General features: G+C 34.5%; 1 protein-coding gene across 2 annotated transcripts in view; it reads left to right on the forward strand.

Moving 5' to 3' along the window:
• The first annotated feature begins 1,464 nt into the window (after positions 1 to 1,464).
• Positions 1,465 to 18,741, forward strand: part of LOC121314306 (corticotropin-releasing factor receptor 2) — a 103,135-nt gene continuing 85,858 nt past the window's right edge. The window contains exons 1-2 of one of the 2 annotated variants that reach the window (XM_041247416.1): positions 1,465 to 1,717; positions 1,832 to 1,951. In XM_041247416.1, the coding sequence (XP_041103350.1) occupies positions 1,600 to 1,717; positions 1,832 to 1,951 (238 nt within the window). In that variant the 5' untranslated portion in view covers positions 1,465 to 1,599. Of the gene's footprint in view, positions 1,718 to 1,831; positions 1,952 to 17,377; positions 17,652 to 18,741 lie in introns of those variants that run through there. The other variant, XM_041247417.1, reaches the window with a different exon arrangement.

Consider the following 18,741-nt stretch of genomic DNA (forward strand, 5'->3'; position numbering starts at 1 on the left):
AAAGCAGACTACAATAGCAAAGCGATGCAGGCTGTTGAAAAGAGAAAAAAAAAATATTCATAGTTAAGTCTACAAATGCCGAGTTCCTGATTCCAAAGAAGTGGCAAGCCAACTTTCAGCAACGTAATATTGCAGGGGAACTACCAGAAAAACTAGAGTGAGAGCTCTTTCACACACTCAATCACAGCAAATGGAAAGGTTAGTATACTTGCCTGATTGTGAGAAGCAAAAGAGGAAGTGAGCTCTGAGCTCCGTGGAGTGACTTTGTTCCCTCGGGAGGCGGGACAGAGGACATCACTCCCTGGAGGGGCCTTTCGGCAGCTCTGACATAAAACGCTCAGTAAATGCTGTGGCAGGCATATCCCAAAAGTATTGGTTGGTGGTCGTCTTCGAATTGAAAGGGAAAGCAGCTCTTATTAATGTGGAAAAAAGCTTCGCTTTTAAATGGAAGCCTTCCATTGAGACATTTTTCTAGAGCCTTTTAATTGTAAATGTGGCATAAAATAAGTTCTTTCGGGTATGAGGTTCCAATATTTTCACCTCACCTACAGGTTACACAATTGACACCTTATGGAAGTATCTGCTTTCGAATGGAAGTCATTGAGATCCACAGTAACGTAACTGCTTTGCAAACCAATCGTAATATCTCTGTTATTTAAATGATTTAATTAATTCATTGATTTAATGCATTTTATTTGTATGCTTTCTCATAACGAAGTATACATTCGTGACTTAAATGTAATACATCTGTAGAAAATAGTTACCTGCTCGGCGAAAAAAAAAAAAAGGGGGGGGGGGGGGGGGGGGGGGGGGGGGGGGGGGTTACTATTTTGTGTTTTGCAAAGATCTGCATCTTCTATAATGGCTCAATGAGGAAATAAAAAAGTGCAGAATTACCAGAATGGTATTACAAACTTTAAAATGTCGTGGAGCTCTGTCTGTTTCTCGTGCACACACGCACAACGCACCTGCAAACTAACATCAAACACAAAAGTTTGATTCGTTTCTAGTCCTTATAAACGATAAATATTGCTAGATTCTTGGGGGATTGTATTTACTGCCACATAAAAACGGTGAAGAAATTATACATTATAACGTGTTACATTAATAATATATATTTATTTTTTTTAGCCTGGCCAAGTTGAGCAGAATGAAACGCTGCCTAATAATGTCTAATCTCTTAAGAAAACCGAGTTTCATGTCATAGTCATACCGAAGACTTTGCTAACACATAGATCTTGGTATCTAAGTTATCGCACCCATACAGATGTTTTTACATTTTCGGGGATCAAAGGGATGCTTTACCTGGGAGAGGAAAGCGTGTTGACATTGGAATTCCAAGAGTGAATAAATGGAATTAATGATGGGGCAAGGCGGTAGGCAGCTGCGCTGCTTTCATTGGATAGTGTTTGTGGCGCTTTACAGCTGAAGTATTGTGAGTGCATTTGTACTCTGGAAGAGAGATAAGAGACTGTAACAGACAGAAACACAGCGCACGTAAACGTAGTACGATAGAGATCTGGAATCTAAAAGAACACCAGCTTCGTATTGGATTACATATAATCTATACATATTTAAGTAATATTAAAAAAAAAAAAAATGGATGCTGCAATCTTACAAATCTTCATAGATGATTTTGATCCCAACTGCAGCCTAAATAATGCCTGGCAGGACAATTTCTTTGAAAGTGCATCTTTTTCCTTTGTGGATTTTGATGGTAAGAGCTGAAACTGAAGCTGTTTTTTTTCTGTATAATCTCTATTGTCGAGAATAGGGTTATAAAGGCATATTCAAGAATATCAACATGCTCTCGTTTTCTTGTATTTTCAAGGTCTATATTGTAATGCCACGACTGATCAGATAGGAACTTGCTGGCCAAAGAGTAATGTGGGTCAACTGGTTGAACGACCGTGCCCAGAGTTTTTCAATGGGGTTAAATACAACAGCACCAGTAAGTACATCACCTTGCTTTATTTCCTGATGCTATTCATAAAAAAAGCCTGATTTATATTTATTTATTTTAAATACACAGTTTCTACTTTTGTAGGATGAGGTGTATCAGAAATGCAGTACCCTGGTACTTTTTTTGCTCAGCAATAGCTAACATCATGCAACTTTTAAAAGTAACCTGACACAAGTTCTCTATGTTCACAGTGACATCTTTCGTAAATCAGTGTATTTACTGAATTGGACAAAATCACCCTGAAATTGAAACTTTAGTCGTACATTATTCTGTGTTTCCTTTATTATGACTTGCAAAATGTTGAAGTGTTTATTGGATTTGGATCTGTTGGTGGGACAGAAGCAGTACATGTTTATTACTCTAGTAGTGGTACTCGAATTATATATTTTTAACAGCAGTCCAAAAACCAATATGCATATGATTTTGTAAAACACAGTTTAAGTCATTGCGTAGGCTCTACTTTTTTTTTCCCTGAAAGTGTACGATATGCAGTAAATTTCCAGAAAATAAATAAGCATACATAGAGAGGATACAGTGGTTAACGTTATCTACATGTAAGTAATAACCTTCCCAAATTAAAAGTTGTCTACACAGTAATTCGAGAAATATCATAAGGGGTGTATCTTCAAATAGTTTAATCCAGTATTTAATTGATTCATTTTCTTAATGTATCTTAAACACTCTCCTGTTGTTAATTATGGGTTAATTAAAGACTGCTGTAAACGTATTGAAAATATAGACCATGACATTTTTTTTAAAAAACAAAAAATGTTATTCATTCATTGTATACTGTAGTGTATTTTATTTTTAGAATCATATAACCCCACTACTGTATCTACAATTACTGCAGCTTTTCCATTAGAGCATCTACACAGTTTAAGTTAATTCATTTTGACGACGAAATCCATATTCAGTAATGTCAGGATTGCATATCCAAACTGTTTGCCAAGTAGCACATTTAAAGCAGCTGTTGAAAAAATTAAACTACTTCAAGGAAAGCTACTTAGGTGATGAGACAATGAACATGTATAACAGATGAACATGAATATGTCACATTTGTTAATAGTGGAAAATATTATAAAGCTTTCTTGCTGTGGTTAATTTTCAGTTTTTGTAAGACTATTGATTTTGTAATGTTGATCTGTCATTTTGAACTCATTGATTTTTTTGCAGAATCATTTTTTAAAATTATTTTTATTTAAATAACTTACAAAGTAATGTTTATTTTGTTTACACCTGCTTTTATTTTGTATCTGTTCAGCTTGATTAATGTTTAATTCTTAAGTATTTGCTTTCACAGTGTAGATGATTTGTACCTGAGAAAACTCGCTCATTATAATATATATATATATATATATATATATATATATATATATATATATATATATATATATATATATATATATATATATATATAGTAAATGTTTAACACAATGCTGTTGTAGCTGGTCGATCAAGAAAACCACTTCCAGACAGATGTTTGCGAAACCAGTCCAGGTAACAGTCTTGTGTCTCCCGGATATACAGTAACTTGATTTTGCCTTTTCCAATTATACAAACAGGAATATGAATGGATATTCTTGCACGTTTGAAGCTGCCAAAGTAACTCACTGACTACGCGCTTATAGTTTTCCCAACCAGTTTCAAGCTTCAGTTTTTCCAGGTGGATTTAATATGCTATGTATTGCTAAAAGCTTGCATAGTATACTTTTTTATGTTTAATTTTATTCTAACAGCTTATCTTAATCAGTGCTTCATATATTAATTACATGGCTTTTTCAATAATTTATTTACAAAGGGCTAGATTCTCAAAGTATTTTACTCCTAAGAATCTAAATAATTTATCCAATAATTGAGTTTAGGAAATCTTTTTTTGTTGCTGTAATGGTCAGTGCTGTATGATGCACTGCAATAAGAACTCTGACCTCTGCTGGTGAGCTGGTGTTAAAAGCGTTATCTTTGCTGGTGCAAAAGATCTTGTCTGTTTTGTGCAGTGGTTAAGATGTTCACTTATGGTGTGTGGGGTTGCCGGTTTGCTCTCTGTCAATGCTCTGTTACACCTTTGAAGACAGTTAAATTGTTAAAATATTGGTTGTAAGAATAGGGGGCTGTTTTAGCTAATTCACAGGCTGTAGTCTTGTGAAATGTTGCAAGCAAAGCAGGTTTAAACAGGTTTAAAATGCATATGTGCAAATGAACAACAATGGTTCATCAGGATTCTCTGCTTTTGCAGTTATAAGAGAAAGTGACTGTATTTCTATTGACTCACTGCACTTGAAAACAATGGGGATGTAGGACAAACCAGTGGTATTGGCTACTCACTCACTTATTCACTCATTTGTTAAAATTATTTATTTTTTTTAAATAAAACAATATATTATATATATATATATATATATATATATATATATATATATATATATATATATATATATATATATATATATAATATAGATGTCTTTATATTAGAGAGATGAAATTGACAGTATAATCAAAAAATAATTAAGTCAGGCATAATCAAATAGCTTAGTGTGTAGTCGTAATCTGTAGCCTTGCGTTTACACTAAGGAGAACGACCGGACTCCTTAAAGAATACCAAATGAGTTACTTCATGAGTGAGCTTTTCAGCACCACCCGAGTTAATTACTTATGCGTTTAACTCAGGATTCCTGACTTGACCTTAATTATTTTGCTACACTTTCATCTGGGATTTTTAGTGGTCTGAGTATGTGGCGTCAATTTCATAACTAAATGGATTTTTGTTTCACACATGACAGGTCCCCTGAACTCTTTTTACATAAACAAAAGAAAAAACAGCCCATCTAATCTAAACACTGCCACTGTTTAAATAATTAATAAAGGTCCAAATTATAAAACTACAACATATAACAGTGTATGTATAGGATTTCTGGTTTCAATATTTCCAAATAGCGTTTGGCAAACTTCAGAAAAACCTTAGCTTACCACCATTAAGATCATAGCATTGAATCCTTGGAAAGTATTTTAAAACAATGATGCCTCTCTCTTACTATAATTATAGTTGTTCTAATTATAGTGTATTTAATATGAGTGAGCAGGAAGGTTAGTATTACAAATAAATAAGTAAATATATATGTATTTCACAGTGCATTCTTATTACAAGACCGCTGGGGATCTGATCATGTTTTCTTAAGTGGCTGTTTCTGCAGGTAATACTGAAACAGCATCAGTTAAGAAGCCTGAGTGATTGACAGACATGATGGTGAGTTTGTGATTGCTCTGTAGTACAGCCACGAGTGATTCTGCCTACCAATTTTAACCCACTATTATCCTCAGAGGCAAATAAAACATGAAAAAGATATTCCAATGAGATATTTCTCAAAAACAGATATAAAAAGTGTATGTTATTTGTTATAATGTTGTTCAAATTTAATTCTAGTGTAAAACATGCAGTCAGAAAAAAGGGTGCAGTGCAAATAAATATACAGCAAGCAGATTTATTCACAGATTTCATGTGTATATGAGACTTGAAAATCACTGCCACATTATTTTCTTTGTGTTAATGAAACAGACTGAGTGGTTGCTAGCTCAACAAAAACAAACAAGTGCTTAGTGACCTTACCATAAAGAAATAATCTGGTCCCAAGGTATTTAGATAAATGAGGTTATCCGGTTTTGCATGTCTAAATTTAGCTAAAAATACTTGAGAAAATGTTTCCCTGCCTTGCCTTCACGTGTGTTTCTTAAAGACTGCCTAATTAAAAACACAAATGCATGTTTTTTTTTTTTTAAATCTGCACAGCTTAAAATATTTTGTTTAAATTCTGTTATGTGAAAAAAAAAATCTTATATGATCCCCAATGTACACCTTTTGAATGCGTAGCAACCAAAGCAATGATATTGACTTAAATTATCTATCTGCCTATGGATTAGACTCAATATATTCTGTTTGTATAATACTGTAAATAATAAACTTTGGCAGTGCCAAAAATGGGTTACACTTTAAAAGAGAGTAAAGTGCTCTATTAACCTAATGTATGTAATAATAACAAGTTACTGTGTGTGTGTGTGTGTGTGTGTGTGTGTGTGTGTGTGTGTGTGTGTGTGTGTGTGTGTGTGTGTGTGTGTGTGTGTGTTTGTATGCGCCATGTGTCCCCGTGGGTGTCTATTAAGACATATTAAGCTCATAAAATGTGATGGCTCATTAGAATAAATCAGCATCTTTGTGATGGTAAAAGATTACTTATATAGGTCAAAAGGGTGTTGGACAAGAAGAAAAAAGAGGCATTATTGTGATTTCAACAAATGCTGCATGGTGAACTAACTACCCTGGATTTGAAAAGACATTGATTTGGTGTATCACTACTTTTATCTTCATTGGTGCATGGGCATATTTTTATGTCCTTGTTTATTAGAGGAACAGCTTTTGCCGTCAGGTTACATCACTCGTCATGAACATGTAGTTGTTGATTTATTTTATGACCCAGAAAGACTATGAGTCTTTTTGGATAAGTCTCTACTAGCTTTGCACAGTAGGATGGTGACATTTTTGCCCATTCTTCACGGGAAAATTGCTCCATTTCTGATAAGTTTGTTGGGGATCATCGATGGACTGCAATATTCAAGTCTCGTCATAAATTTTCGATTGGTTTCAAGTCAGGGCTTTGACTGGGCCACTCAAGAACATTAATTCTCATGTTCAACCACTCCAATGTGGCTTTGTGCTTCGGGTCATTGTCCTACTGAAAGTGAATTTCCTCCCCAGTTTCAGTGTCTTGGCTAACTCAAACAGGTTTTCTTCGCCTGTACTTTGCTCCATCCTCTATCCTGACAAGGTTCTCAGTCCCTGCTGAAGAGAAGCATCCCCATAACATGATGCTGCCACCACCATGCTTAACAGTTGGGATAGTGTTTACTGGGTGATGTGCAGTGTTGGGCTCATGCCAGATGTAAAGCTTGGAATTTAGACCGAAAAGTTCAATTTTTGTCCCGTCTGACCAAAAAACCTTTTTCCACATGTCTGCAGTATCATCTACATGATTTTTCGCAAACTCCATACGTGCTTTACCGGCTTATTGTTAATTTGAGAACAGACTCCCATCTCAGACACAGAACTTTGCAGATCTCTGAAGGTCATTGTTGGCTTCCGAGTGACATCCCAAACCAGTTTCCTGCGCTCAGTATGGGAGGGCGACTTGATCTGAGTAGTGTCTTTATGATATGATGCATCTTCTACTTCTTAATGATGGACTTTACTATGCTGAGAGGGATAACCAGCGCCTTTGAAATGTTCTTGTACCCTTCTCCTGCTCTGTGTCTCTCTACCACTTTTTCCCTGACTTGTTTCGAAAGCTTCTTGGTCTTCATGGTTGCTTTGTTGGATCATCGTTTGAGTTGCAGCTTGAAAGTCTTTATATACCTGAGGGAAATTATCTAAACGTTAAACCACTTTGAGTACAGACAGGCTGAAACCATTTCACAAATTGTGTGACCTTTCAAACAAATCATTTGCACTTGAGCTGATTTATGGCTGCAGTAGCAAAGGGGTTGAATACTTATGCAACTGAGATGAATCTGTTTTTCTCTGTAAATCTTACTTATTTATATCGTATATGCATTTTTTTAACTTTATCAATGTGGAGTAGTTTGTGTAGATTCTACACGTAAAGTCTAATTTGAAAGCATCGTGGAGTACGCTCAGGTGCCAACAAAATGAAAACTTTTCAGGGGGGTGAATATTCATTGTGTGTGTGTGTGTGTGTGTGTGTGTGTATGTATGTATGTATGTATGTATGTATGTATGTATGTATGTATATATATATATATATATATATATATATATATATATATATATATATATATATATATATATATATATAATATATGGGGATTGAAATATAACTCTAGTAAATAGCTGATTAAATAATAGCCTCTGCTTGTATCAGTATCACTAACACACCTTAAGCAGTGGGTATCATAAGTTACCAGTTAGTTAATAAGCTTAGCTCAATGTAGAGACATGATCAAGTGCTTTGGATGCAGTGAAATAACTGAATAAGTTAACTACACTATTGGTAAAAGCAAACATATAATGCAATTGTTTGCCATCATTTGATTTCTGATAGTTCAAAGTAAACAACAGCATTCTTTTAAAGCAGGTTGGTCTGGTGTATTTTGACTTGATACATTATGTTGAGACAAAACTCTTGTGATCCCATAAACCCGTTCAGTTGTCAAGGGATAATCAACTTAATACTAATGAAGAGTAATGAGCATACATATTAAACAACATCACTCCACATGAGCACGTGCAATGACACAATGAAAATGCATTGAAAATGCTGGTTTATGTCAATACTCTAATTTTGTAAAGCACATCCCTATACTAGTAAGTTCACTTCTGAGAGGAATGCCAAGCATTAGGCACCAGTGCAAAATTACATTTCTGGGGACTAAAGGATTTGTCCAATATGTCTATTTTACTGTATGCAAGGCAATGGTAAATGATACAAGATGAAGGTAAAATGAAGTTAGTTGGTAGATTATACTGTATGTGTTTAAATTAACAGTTTCTGCCTATTTAAGCTACATGTTAGGGACATTGTCAGCAAGCAATAACATGTCATTTGCACCAGACTTAACTTGTTTTACAAAAAAGCAATAATCCTAAACACATTGTCTCAATTTGTGAGATATATTTAGTAAAAACAAGCATGGTGCGGTGGAGGTAATGGTGAGGTCACCACTAACATATTACATTTACAGCCTTAGTAAAAAGCTATTAAATACTGCTCACATTCTGAAAACGTATAACCATCATATTATTTAGAAATCTGGTTTTAAGAATATTTATATTTGCAATGCATCCCAGGCATTTAGTGTTGGCACTGTGTTGGCCATGAGTGTCCACTCATGGTACTGTGTAACAATGACTGGTTGTGTTCCAGAACTATGTTTTAAAATGTTATGGTCTGACAATAACAATGTGTAGACTGCATGGTTTAGCAATGGTGCCATGGCCTGGCACAGGTTGAGAAATGGGTAATAAATCAGTGTTAATAGTTTGTGATTCTGAAGAGAGCAAATTATACACTTTTAGACTTAGAATATAATTTTAGTAAATGGTCAAACATATTTAACATTTTATTACAAGCTAGATTATTTTCATGATACTTAAGCAGTAACTTTATGGCTAGTGCAGTTGATAACCACCTTGTTTTATTCATTTAAAATTAAATACAGTAGACAGGCATTTTGAAAGTCCAGTTCAATGTCAGTTTCGTTCTGTGGCCAATTAGCCTTTGAGATGTACTGAGGCTTAACAAGGGATTGTTATTTCTAGATCTAAATGCTAGTTACTTTGGCTACTGTTGCAGCAGCTGTTGATTGAGTGATTCATACTATCTTTGCAAAGCTATTTAGTCTGCCAGAATCAATCAGGAGGGATTGATCATTTTAAACAAAGTCTCATTTTGGCTGAGGTTTAAAAAACTTAGTTCAGAATTATTTTTATTCTATACACGTCCACCAGAAACAGACATGTTTATAGTATAAGTATAACAGTTTGAATAATAAAATATTCAGTTGGGTTACATTGTCATCCAAGTTTTCAGAGGGTATTGTACAGCATGTTGGCCATATTAAAAAGTTAAAGTTTGTTACGTTTGGGACTGTTGATATTTGCCTTAATACTAAATACAGTGGTAGCCTTAAAGTACAAAAAAATAATTCCAGGAAATCCTACCTTATATGTTAAAAAATACAAACATTATTGAAAAGGTGAGAGGTGCTTTAAATCATATTTTTCATTTACTACCTATTTTATATAGTTTCTTAAGGAAAAAGACATGACAAATATATTTTAAAAACCTTTTATTAACACAGACATTTTAAACTCGTACTATCTATAAGTTGAAACTGTTAGGGTTGTATTCTGGTCACAGTGCGAGAGCAAGTGTGAACGGTGCAAAGACATAAAAAAAAAAAAAATACTGCATTGAAATGGTATTCTGAAGACATGTTTTGCTCCGCTATAGAGCGACTGCCCCATCATTAAAATATTCATCAAAGCGATTCTGATGACAGTGCAATGGGGTCCCAAATAGACAATTGATCACTGTGTTAAGACCCGCTGAAACCAGGTTTATTTAGCGGTACAATCAGGAACTTTAACAATTGAACACACTATAAAAAGCAAAGTAGTCCTAAGTAACAACTGTGTGTGTTTTGACTGACATAGAAAGAGGAAATCGAAGAAGGAAAAGTAAAAGAAAAGAATGACTGGGATGAGTGAGGGGTATTTTTCGCTGGCGTACTCCATCGCTAAATTCTTGTAGTTCACATTTAGAGGATGCCACAATGATAAATAATTTGCTTTATTTATGTATTCATTTAAGATTGAGTAAATTAGTTTGGTATGTAACTACTCACAAACCACCATTTCCAACATCCTTAAATTTACAGTTTAGTGGTACTGTAGAGCTACAACTAGGGTACTACAAAAAAACAAAAGAATCCATAATTAAAAATAAATACATACATAAATAAACAATAAATCGGCAATCCTGATGGAGTACTGTTGGACAACCTAAAAAAAAAAAACCAAAAAACTGCTGCACTTTCAAGTGAGCCCAAACAAGCCCACATCGTGCAGCTTGTCCTGGTAAAACAAAAAACACACAACAATTGAGGTAGTTTGTAAATAGATTCCAGTGATTACAAGTTGAAAAGGCTACACTTTGGATTTATTTTTTGAGTAGTTAGAATTGCTTGTGTTCTCTTGAGCTTGTTTCAACAAGTTATTTACAGCTTTCAAAACGTTTATGTGGACATATCTTTTTTTTTTTTTTTTTTTTTTGTAAAACTTCAAACGAGACAATCAAAAAATGAAATAATTTGACAGATGATAAATTTGCAAAGGCTACTGCATTCAGTCTCAAATATATCAATAAATAGATTTTAAACAATTTTATTTACAGTTAATAATAATAATAATAATAATAATAATAATAATAATAATAATAATAATAATAATAATAATAATAATAGCATCTGTAATAAAACAAATTTAAATTAGATGGATGTAGTATTTGTATCAATTTAATATGTGATTAAAATCACTAGGGGGTGCCACTTTAACCTACCTTTGAAATTACAAGTGTTCAATATGTGCGCCTGTATGATCCAGAATGAATTGCATTCGTGTGACAACGAACATTATGGCAGCATTACGCATCTCCGTTCCCCTTCGTCCTGTCTTCTCCTCCTCTGCTCTCTCGTACCTGTCCTTCTCCCAACTCTCTGTTGACTCAGCTACCTCAACCCTTTTCTTGTCCCTCACCTCCTGCCTCAACTCCCTTTGCCCTCTCACCCCTCAACCTGCTCGCCTCTCCAGCCACAGCCCTGGCTCTCCTCCGTGCTCCCCTTGGCTCGTACCGAACTGTGCACTGCTGAAAAGAAATGGAAGAAAGCCAATCTCCCTGCTGCCTTGGAGCTCTATCACTCACTCCTCGCTTCCTTCTCTTCTAAATTTACCTCTACTTCCACTCTAACATTCAGTCTTCCACTAGTAATCCCAGTAAACTTTTCTCTACCTTTTCCTTCCTCCTTAGCCCTTCCCCTCTTCCACCTTCCTCCTTCCTTCATCTCTGCTGATGACTTTGCCTCCTTCTCCTCCAAAATCACATATCTGCAAACGCTTCACTACCTCGCCTCCTTCCCCATGCACACCCTGTCCTCCACTCACTCACACCGAATCACCTTCTGCAACATTGTTAATACCTTTTAGAATTCTGAATGCTTGAATCAGGTCACTATGTAGTCTTCTTTGCCCAAGACTGAATAGATTCAATTATTTTAGCCTGTTTGCATTTGACATGCCTTTTAAACCCAGAATAATTCTGGTCGCTCCTCTTTGCACTCTTTCTAGAGCAGCAATTTCCTTTTTGTAGCAAGGTGACCAGAACTGCACACAATATTCTAGATGAGGTCTTACTAATGCATTGTACAGTTTTAACATTACTTCCCTTGATTTAAATTCAACACTTTTCACAATATATCCGAGCATCTTGTTGGCCTTTTATATAGCTTCCCCACAACTCCTAGGTCTTTTTCATAGATTACTTCTTCAATTTCAGTATCTCCCATATAATATTTATAGTGCACATTTGTATTGCCTGTGTGCAGTACCTTACACTTTTCTCTATTAAATGTCATTTGCCATGTGTCTGCCCAGTTCCGAATTTTGTCTAGATCATTTTGAATGAACTTTGCTGCTTGTTGTTTAGGAGTGGAGGTGGAGGGTGTTTGCAGTTCATACACAAATAGAATTGTACAAACTATTTGTTAAGGAAGACATTTATGGTCATGCAAAATCAATTTAAAAACAAACAAAAAAAATAAAATAAACATTTGCATTGCATGTGAATAAATACTAACATTGTTCTGCCTAAGGCAAGCAAAGATGTTACATTTCAAAGAAAGGTTAAACTGTTTAGTGAAAGAATCTATTCTGCATACTTTTCTTAATACATACAGCGGTTGATAGGATTTTTTAAATTGAGTTCATAGCAGCAGTATTGAGGAACTGAGAGTTATTTGAACACCCTTGAGAAAACCTTTCTAATTTTATCTTCAGGTTTCCCTAGGGATGAAACATGTTAGTTCCACATTATGGGTCATTAACTATTTTTTTTTCTTCTAAGTTAGATGAGTAGATCTGTTGAGATACAGGCTTCTGAATTGCATGAAGACATGTACAGAGTAGATCTGTTGTGGAAACAGAATGCGTCACGTAAAGTTTTTGTAATTGCAACAAATAGCGTGGATGGAGGGCATTTACAAACTGACATACCATAGTATTAAAATATAATCCCTGCTGCAATGCGACAGATTGGTGTTAACTCGTTTTAAATCCATCTCAGTTGGGATTGTTTTCTCCATATGTATTGAACACAATATTTGCTGGTTTGTAGGTGGAATAGTGTATAATTGGTACCTTTGAATAAATAATTATTTCTATCGAAATATATGCAAAGGGTTTTAATGGGCAAATTGTCTCAGGGGTTTGACTGCTAAAACTGAATGGTGGACCAATTTTGGCAGTCACTATTGCATAAACCCTTTTCTTTAGGGTAAAAAAAATATATTTCCCACTTTATTATTATTATTATTATTATTATTATTATTATTATATTATTATTATTATTATTATTATTATTATTATTGTTGTTGTTATTTAGCAGACCCTTTTACCCAAAGTGACTTACAGAGACTATGGGTTGAACTATACATCACAACTGCTGCTGCAGAGTCACGTACAATATAACCTCAGTTTTACAACTCATCTGAGACACATGTTTCCACTTTAAAAATATGCACTGTAGGCTTATAAAAGCCAACCTCTAATTGTTTGGTGTTACGTGGTGGTGCTGATTAAAAAAAAACAGTCAACCATGTGTCTTCCAATTTAGCTCATTACCTGTATTGGTCACTGTATCAAGAAATAGTTTACTGTGATCACAGTCATGTCTGTCAAGCCGTCATTTAGCCAGAATATAGGGGTGAGACGGGTCCTGTAGTTAAAAGAAATTAAAGCACCAAAGAAGAACTGACAGGCTTTTAGAAATTATTAATGAAGGGTTTTGCATGTATATGTAATGGCTTAATAAAGCATTCCATTACCATAGAATCATCATCTTAGCATCAAATAACAACGTTCACTTTAAAATGTACATGTACACAGATGTAATTTGGGAATAAATCACAGACTTGCCAAAATCCACATTTGCTGTACCTTGTTTAATCAAAGTTGTGGCACACTATTCATGGAGGTTTTTATATCTCCACATTGATCCCATCCCTTATCTTACCTGTGGATTTTAATCTTCTCTGCACTAAAATGCCAAGTTGCAGTAACCTGAAAGGCACATAACTCATGTGAATGATATCTGTGAAAATAAGAGTGGATTATTCTATTTTTTGTGGCTTGTCCTTAATTGGCATGGATAGGAGAGCATACACTGTAGAGTTAACAATGTATGGAGTGGAGCCGTTCAGAAGCCCTGGTTTGTCATTTTTATTAATGTGCTTTACCATACCTCGCTACTTTACAATGCTTAACTGTTCATTACCATTCTTGTGCTATGGTTTATTACACTTTGCTATGTTTTTACTATGGTCAACTTGTATGTGTACCTATGTTATTACATTGTTGAGCATGTCTCATAATTTAAAGGACTACTGAAAACACTTCAACTCAACCACTTTAACCCAATGTACATGGTGTCTGAGGATTTTCAGTATTTATGAATTTTTAGATTTATTTTAGGTAAAACTATAGCTGTGCTTTCTTTTTTTTATTATTATTAATGATTACTGAGAAGATTCAACTAGCTATTGATACTAATATATACAGTAAGTCAATTAAACGACCTGTTTCATACAATTTACTGTGAAAACCCCAGAATGTAAGGGAGGCATTATTACATTATTGTTGTGTTAATATGGGTCAAAGGTTGCATTCATCTGGCAACATGCCAAAAAAAATGCTATTAGGGTTTTTTAAAGTGCAACTACTTTGTGGGTTTTGCTTAATTCTGCTGCGATTTGGCTTCATCTGAAATGGTTCCACAGATAACAGGTACATGTGAAAATACGATGTATCTTTGATGCCTTGTCTAGTTCCTAGTATTGATTTTGTATAAAAGCTGCAGAGGGTAATCACCTCTGATGATGAAGGACACTTAGACTTTAGAATGAGGGGAAATTTGGCAAGATTATATTCGGTAAGGAAAGAAGAGAAACAGAAGGATACTAGTAAGCTGTTGTATAATTCACTGTCAGTTATATCATACGAGTAGACCAATGTGGTCTATTTATTTGGAACAGGTCATGCTATACTAAAAAGGAAAGGGAAGTTGTTTTTTAGAATGTTAGATAGTACCTTGGTGATATGATTCCATAATAATACATCTAAACCAGCTGTAAATGTCAAGCATTTTCCAGAAAAACCTGTAGTCCACAAATAGGTTTTCCTTATCAGGTAGAATTCTTGTTTCACCTTACTAGTGAAGAAGTGTATTACGTACTATTTCTAAACGTGAAGTGCAGTTTAATCCCTAATTGTTTGGCAATTGTCTACTTTTTATTTATTTATTTATTTTATTTATTATTTAAACTTTGCCATTAGCCACCCACTAAAATTCACATTTACTATAATGTTTATGCCATAATTGTAAGACTTGCTATACAAATAAAAAAATAAAAAAAATCACCTACAAACAATTTTATTTAGTTATTCTCTTATGATAGAGAATATGAAAAATTGTTTTCAGGAAATGTATACAGTAGGTTTGTTGTATTTTAAAGAGCTGGCTTTCAGAGGAAATGTAATTTTCAGAACGTCATCGGTTTGAATGGGAAGATGTGAATAAGCATATTACTAAGGAGGATCTAATTGACATCACAGAGTGTTACCCTTTCCATACAACTGGAATAATGGTAGATCAACCCCTGATGAAACCCTGTGATTGCCATTTACTTCATTCATAAATGTACTGTTTTTCACAATTATGTTTTCAAAGCAGGATGATTGTGCATTATTTAGGTTGTGCTAGTACCAGACTGTTAACTCAAGTTTCTGGTGTAATTTGCAAACACACACACACCTCAAGTGAGAGTCTTAACCACTATACACAAGAGCAATATTTTTTTTTTCATTTTAGGCCTCTTCACTCTTCAACATCCTTCTTTTCAATATCAATTATTAAATGGTTAAGACGACAGAGACATTGCTCAAAAAGAGGCTGGCGTATTTGTTTAATCTGAACTTTGTTAATATAGCCACAAAGTAACAACACATTTTAAAAATATCAATTAATAAGAACCAGTAAAAATATTTATCATTGGAATAGAAATCATAACGAAATGTTTTTTTCCTTAATCTGTTAAGGTATGTTATTTGTTGAGTGTGAATTATCAGAAAACGAGAGGACAGTCTTTCTAAAACATTTTTAGAAGTATAATAAACCAATTAATATTGATAAAGATGGACCATAATTAGGCCTTGTGACAGTGATGGCTGGTGGATGACATCAGACCAGGGAAATAAAACCACAAACAGGCAGTACTGCGGTTTGAATGGGTGCTGTGGCGCGTTTATTTCGTTTTTAAATAAAAAGGTTTAACAAAATTAAAGGACACGTGGGCCAAAACAGACAACTAATAATTCTCACAACTGTGTGGCTGAGTGTCCTGCCCCTTTTGTGTTTATTAGTGTTTTATGTTGTATGTAGTGTGTTAATGTTGGTGTTTTTGTATAAAATACACAGGATATAAATATGGGTTACGTGGGTGTTTAAAATGTAAATGTAAATGTTTCTTTTCAGTTATTTTTTTCTTTACCTCCTCACTCCCATTTTCGGCTCCTAGACAGTCCCCCCCTGAACATGGAAAGCTGCAGGATTTTATACCGATGACCATCTCCAGATTAGCAAGAAATTAATCAATTAATTAATCTGGAGATGGTCACCTTCTGTATAGGGTTTCTAATGTTTGCGTGGTCAACAGCAACTCTGTTTCTAATTAAGTCGCTGTCGATTTTCTCATTTTCACGAGATGTCTGGCAGAGACAAACTGCTAACAATCACCCCTGCCAGACCATATCCACAACAAACATTTTCAAATAACACAAAATACATTTAAACCATATATACCAAAACATACTCATTTTAAATAAACATAAAACACTGCAGTACTTGCAATGCATTTCCTTTTAAAATAATAATAATAATAATAATAATAATAATAATAATAATAATAATAATAATAATAATAATAATAATAATAATCAGCACAAGACATTTAAATATGCAGGGCTTTGCCCCGTCTCATTTATGCAGGGGTTCTCCTCTGCACTGCCACAGACCTAATGTCATGGTTTGACATGACAATAAAAGTTTAGTTTTTTTAAATAATTGCCCACTTTTAAAAAGGCAAGTGCATTTTTTTTTTCTAGAAAGAGAAAGGCAATAATAGTATTTTATTTGGTTGAGGAGAAGTTCAATAAAAGTGTGTCATCTTGTTAATGTAAACATAATAATAAATTAATTGAAAAGGCTAGATTTCCTATTGACTCCTATTGATGTCAATGTTGGCATCACTGTGAGCAGATTATGTGTGGCCATGGTATCCTTTGTCCCTATTTGACACCGCCTGGTGTCAGACATTTGCTAATAAGTAAGCCTTTGTTTTCTGTATTAGAGAGTTTGTCTGTCTGATGCCCCAATGTTTTTTTGTTTTTCCAGCAGAAAACATTTGGTGGGCTACATTGAAATGTCTCCTATGTCCAGACAATAACTTTACTGTGACCTGACTCTGCACTATAAAATAATCTGAAGGGACTAACAGTTGAGAACAAATGTATCAGTTGGAGAACAACCATTTTTAAAACATACATATATTCTCTTTAGGATAGAAACCTGAAGATACATCAAATATTAATACAGCAGTGTACTGAGGTTTGCCTTGACCATTCCAAAATAGTGAAATCAGGCAACAAGAACAATACTACCAGAGACTAGTAGGTCGTCCATCTTATTCACAGATTTCTTTGTTTTTCAAGGACACCCAGAGGGGCACTAGATTCTTACTATTTGAAAGCAATTGACTTCAAGTGTTTCCCAGCAATCAGATTGTTCCTGGTTTTGAGGTATGTAAATAGTTTTATACTAACATATGTACAGTATTTCCATTCGTAAGCAAGTCTCACTGTGTGCAGTGAGCTGGAGAAGACATTATCAGTGTGACGAGGCAGGACCGTCTGTCTACCCTGCTATACATGTGTTCAAAATAAAGATAATCATTGATGAACTACAGGGTGTAAATTAAGTCACAGGAAATTGGCAAACAATCAAACCCATGTTTTTTGTGCTGTCATCTGTAAGCAGTAGGTGCTGCACACTATTTTGCATGGTTGAATTTAGGGTTGGGCATGTACAATTATTTATTCAAATAATTAATTAATAGAAAATTAATCATTGTCTAATCTATCTTGTATTGCAACAAATATAAATGGTCTGAACAGACCCATGAACTACAATAAGCCTGCCATTGCAGTCCAATGTATTACTATAAATACATCATAATTTCTTCCTTGGGCTCTAAATTACTCAGGTGTTCTTAAAAGTGCAGGTTTGATACCAATACTGTATTGTACCTTTGCACTTACTAAAACTATATTTAATTATTCAATTTAATTAATACAAAAGACTACAAACTAGAGGTATTTTACAAAATAATTATTCTTAAACCGATGTGGTTAATAATATTAACAAGCAAACCGATACCAAACTGAACATGACCGAGATTGCAGCCAGTAAAGTTTTCTAAAATTACAGTCTAATTTGAAAAAATAACATTTTAAAAATAGCTTTGTTTGGGTTGCATTTTACCAGTCAGATTCACAATTTGCAATACAACCCTGAGCTACATGAACAGCACTGGGGCAATAATATCCACCTACGATACAAGCATGTATCCACATACCTGCAGAGAGAGGGCCAACTGCAAGCCTCGGGCTCTGTTGACTGCGAGACTGAGAGTATGCCTTGCACAAGCAGCAAAAGTACTGATAAATCCCAACTAACTGTTATTACAGCTTGCTGCAACGAACCTAACGGTTGAAATGCTTGCTAAAAGATACATTGACCATCAGCTTAATTATCAGGGTTAAGTAAATAAAAAATAAAACAAAATGACATTTTACAATCACTCATTTTATCACCAAACTCCTCAATAAT

Source organism: Polyodon spathula, chromosome 4 (genome assembly GCF_017654505.1).
Source record: "Polyodon spathula isolate WHYD16114869_AA chromosome 4, ASM1765450v1, whole genome shotgun sequence".
Classification (NCBI taxonomy): domain Eukaryota; kingdom Metazoa; phylum Chordata; class Actinopteri; order Acipenseriformes; family Polyodontidae; genus Polyodon; species Polyodon spathula.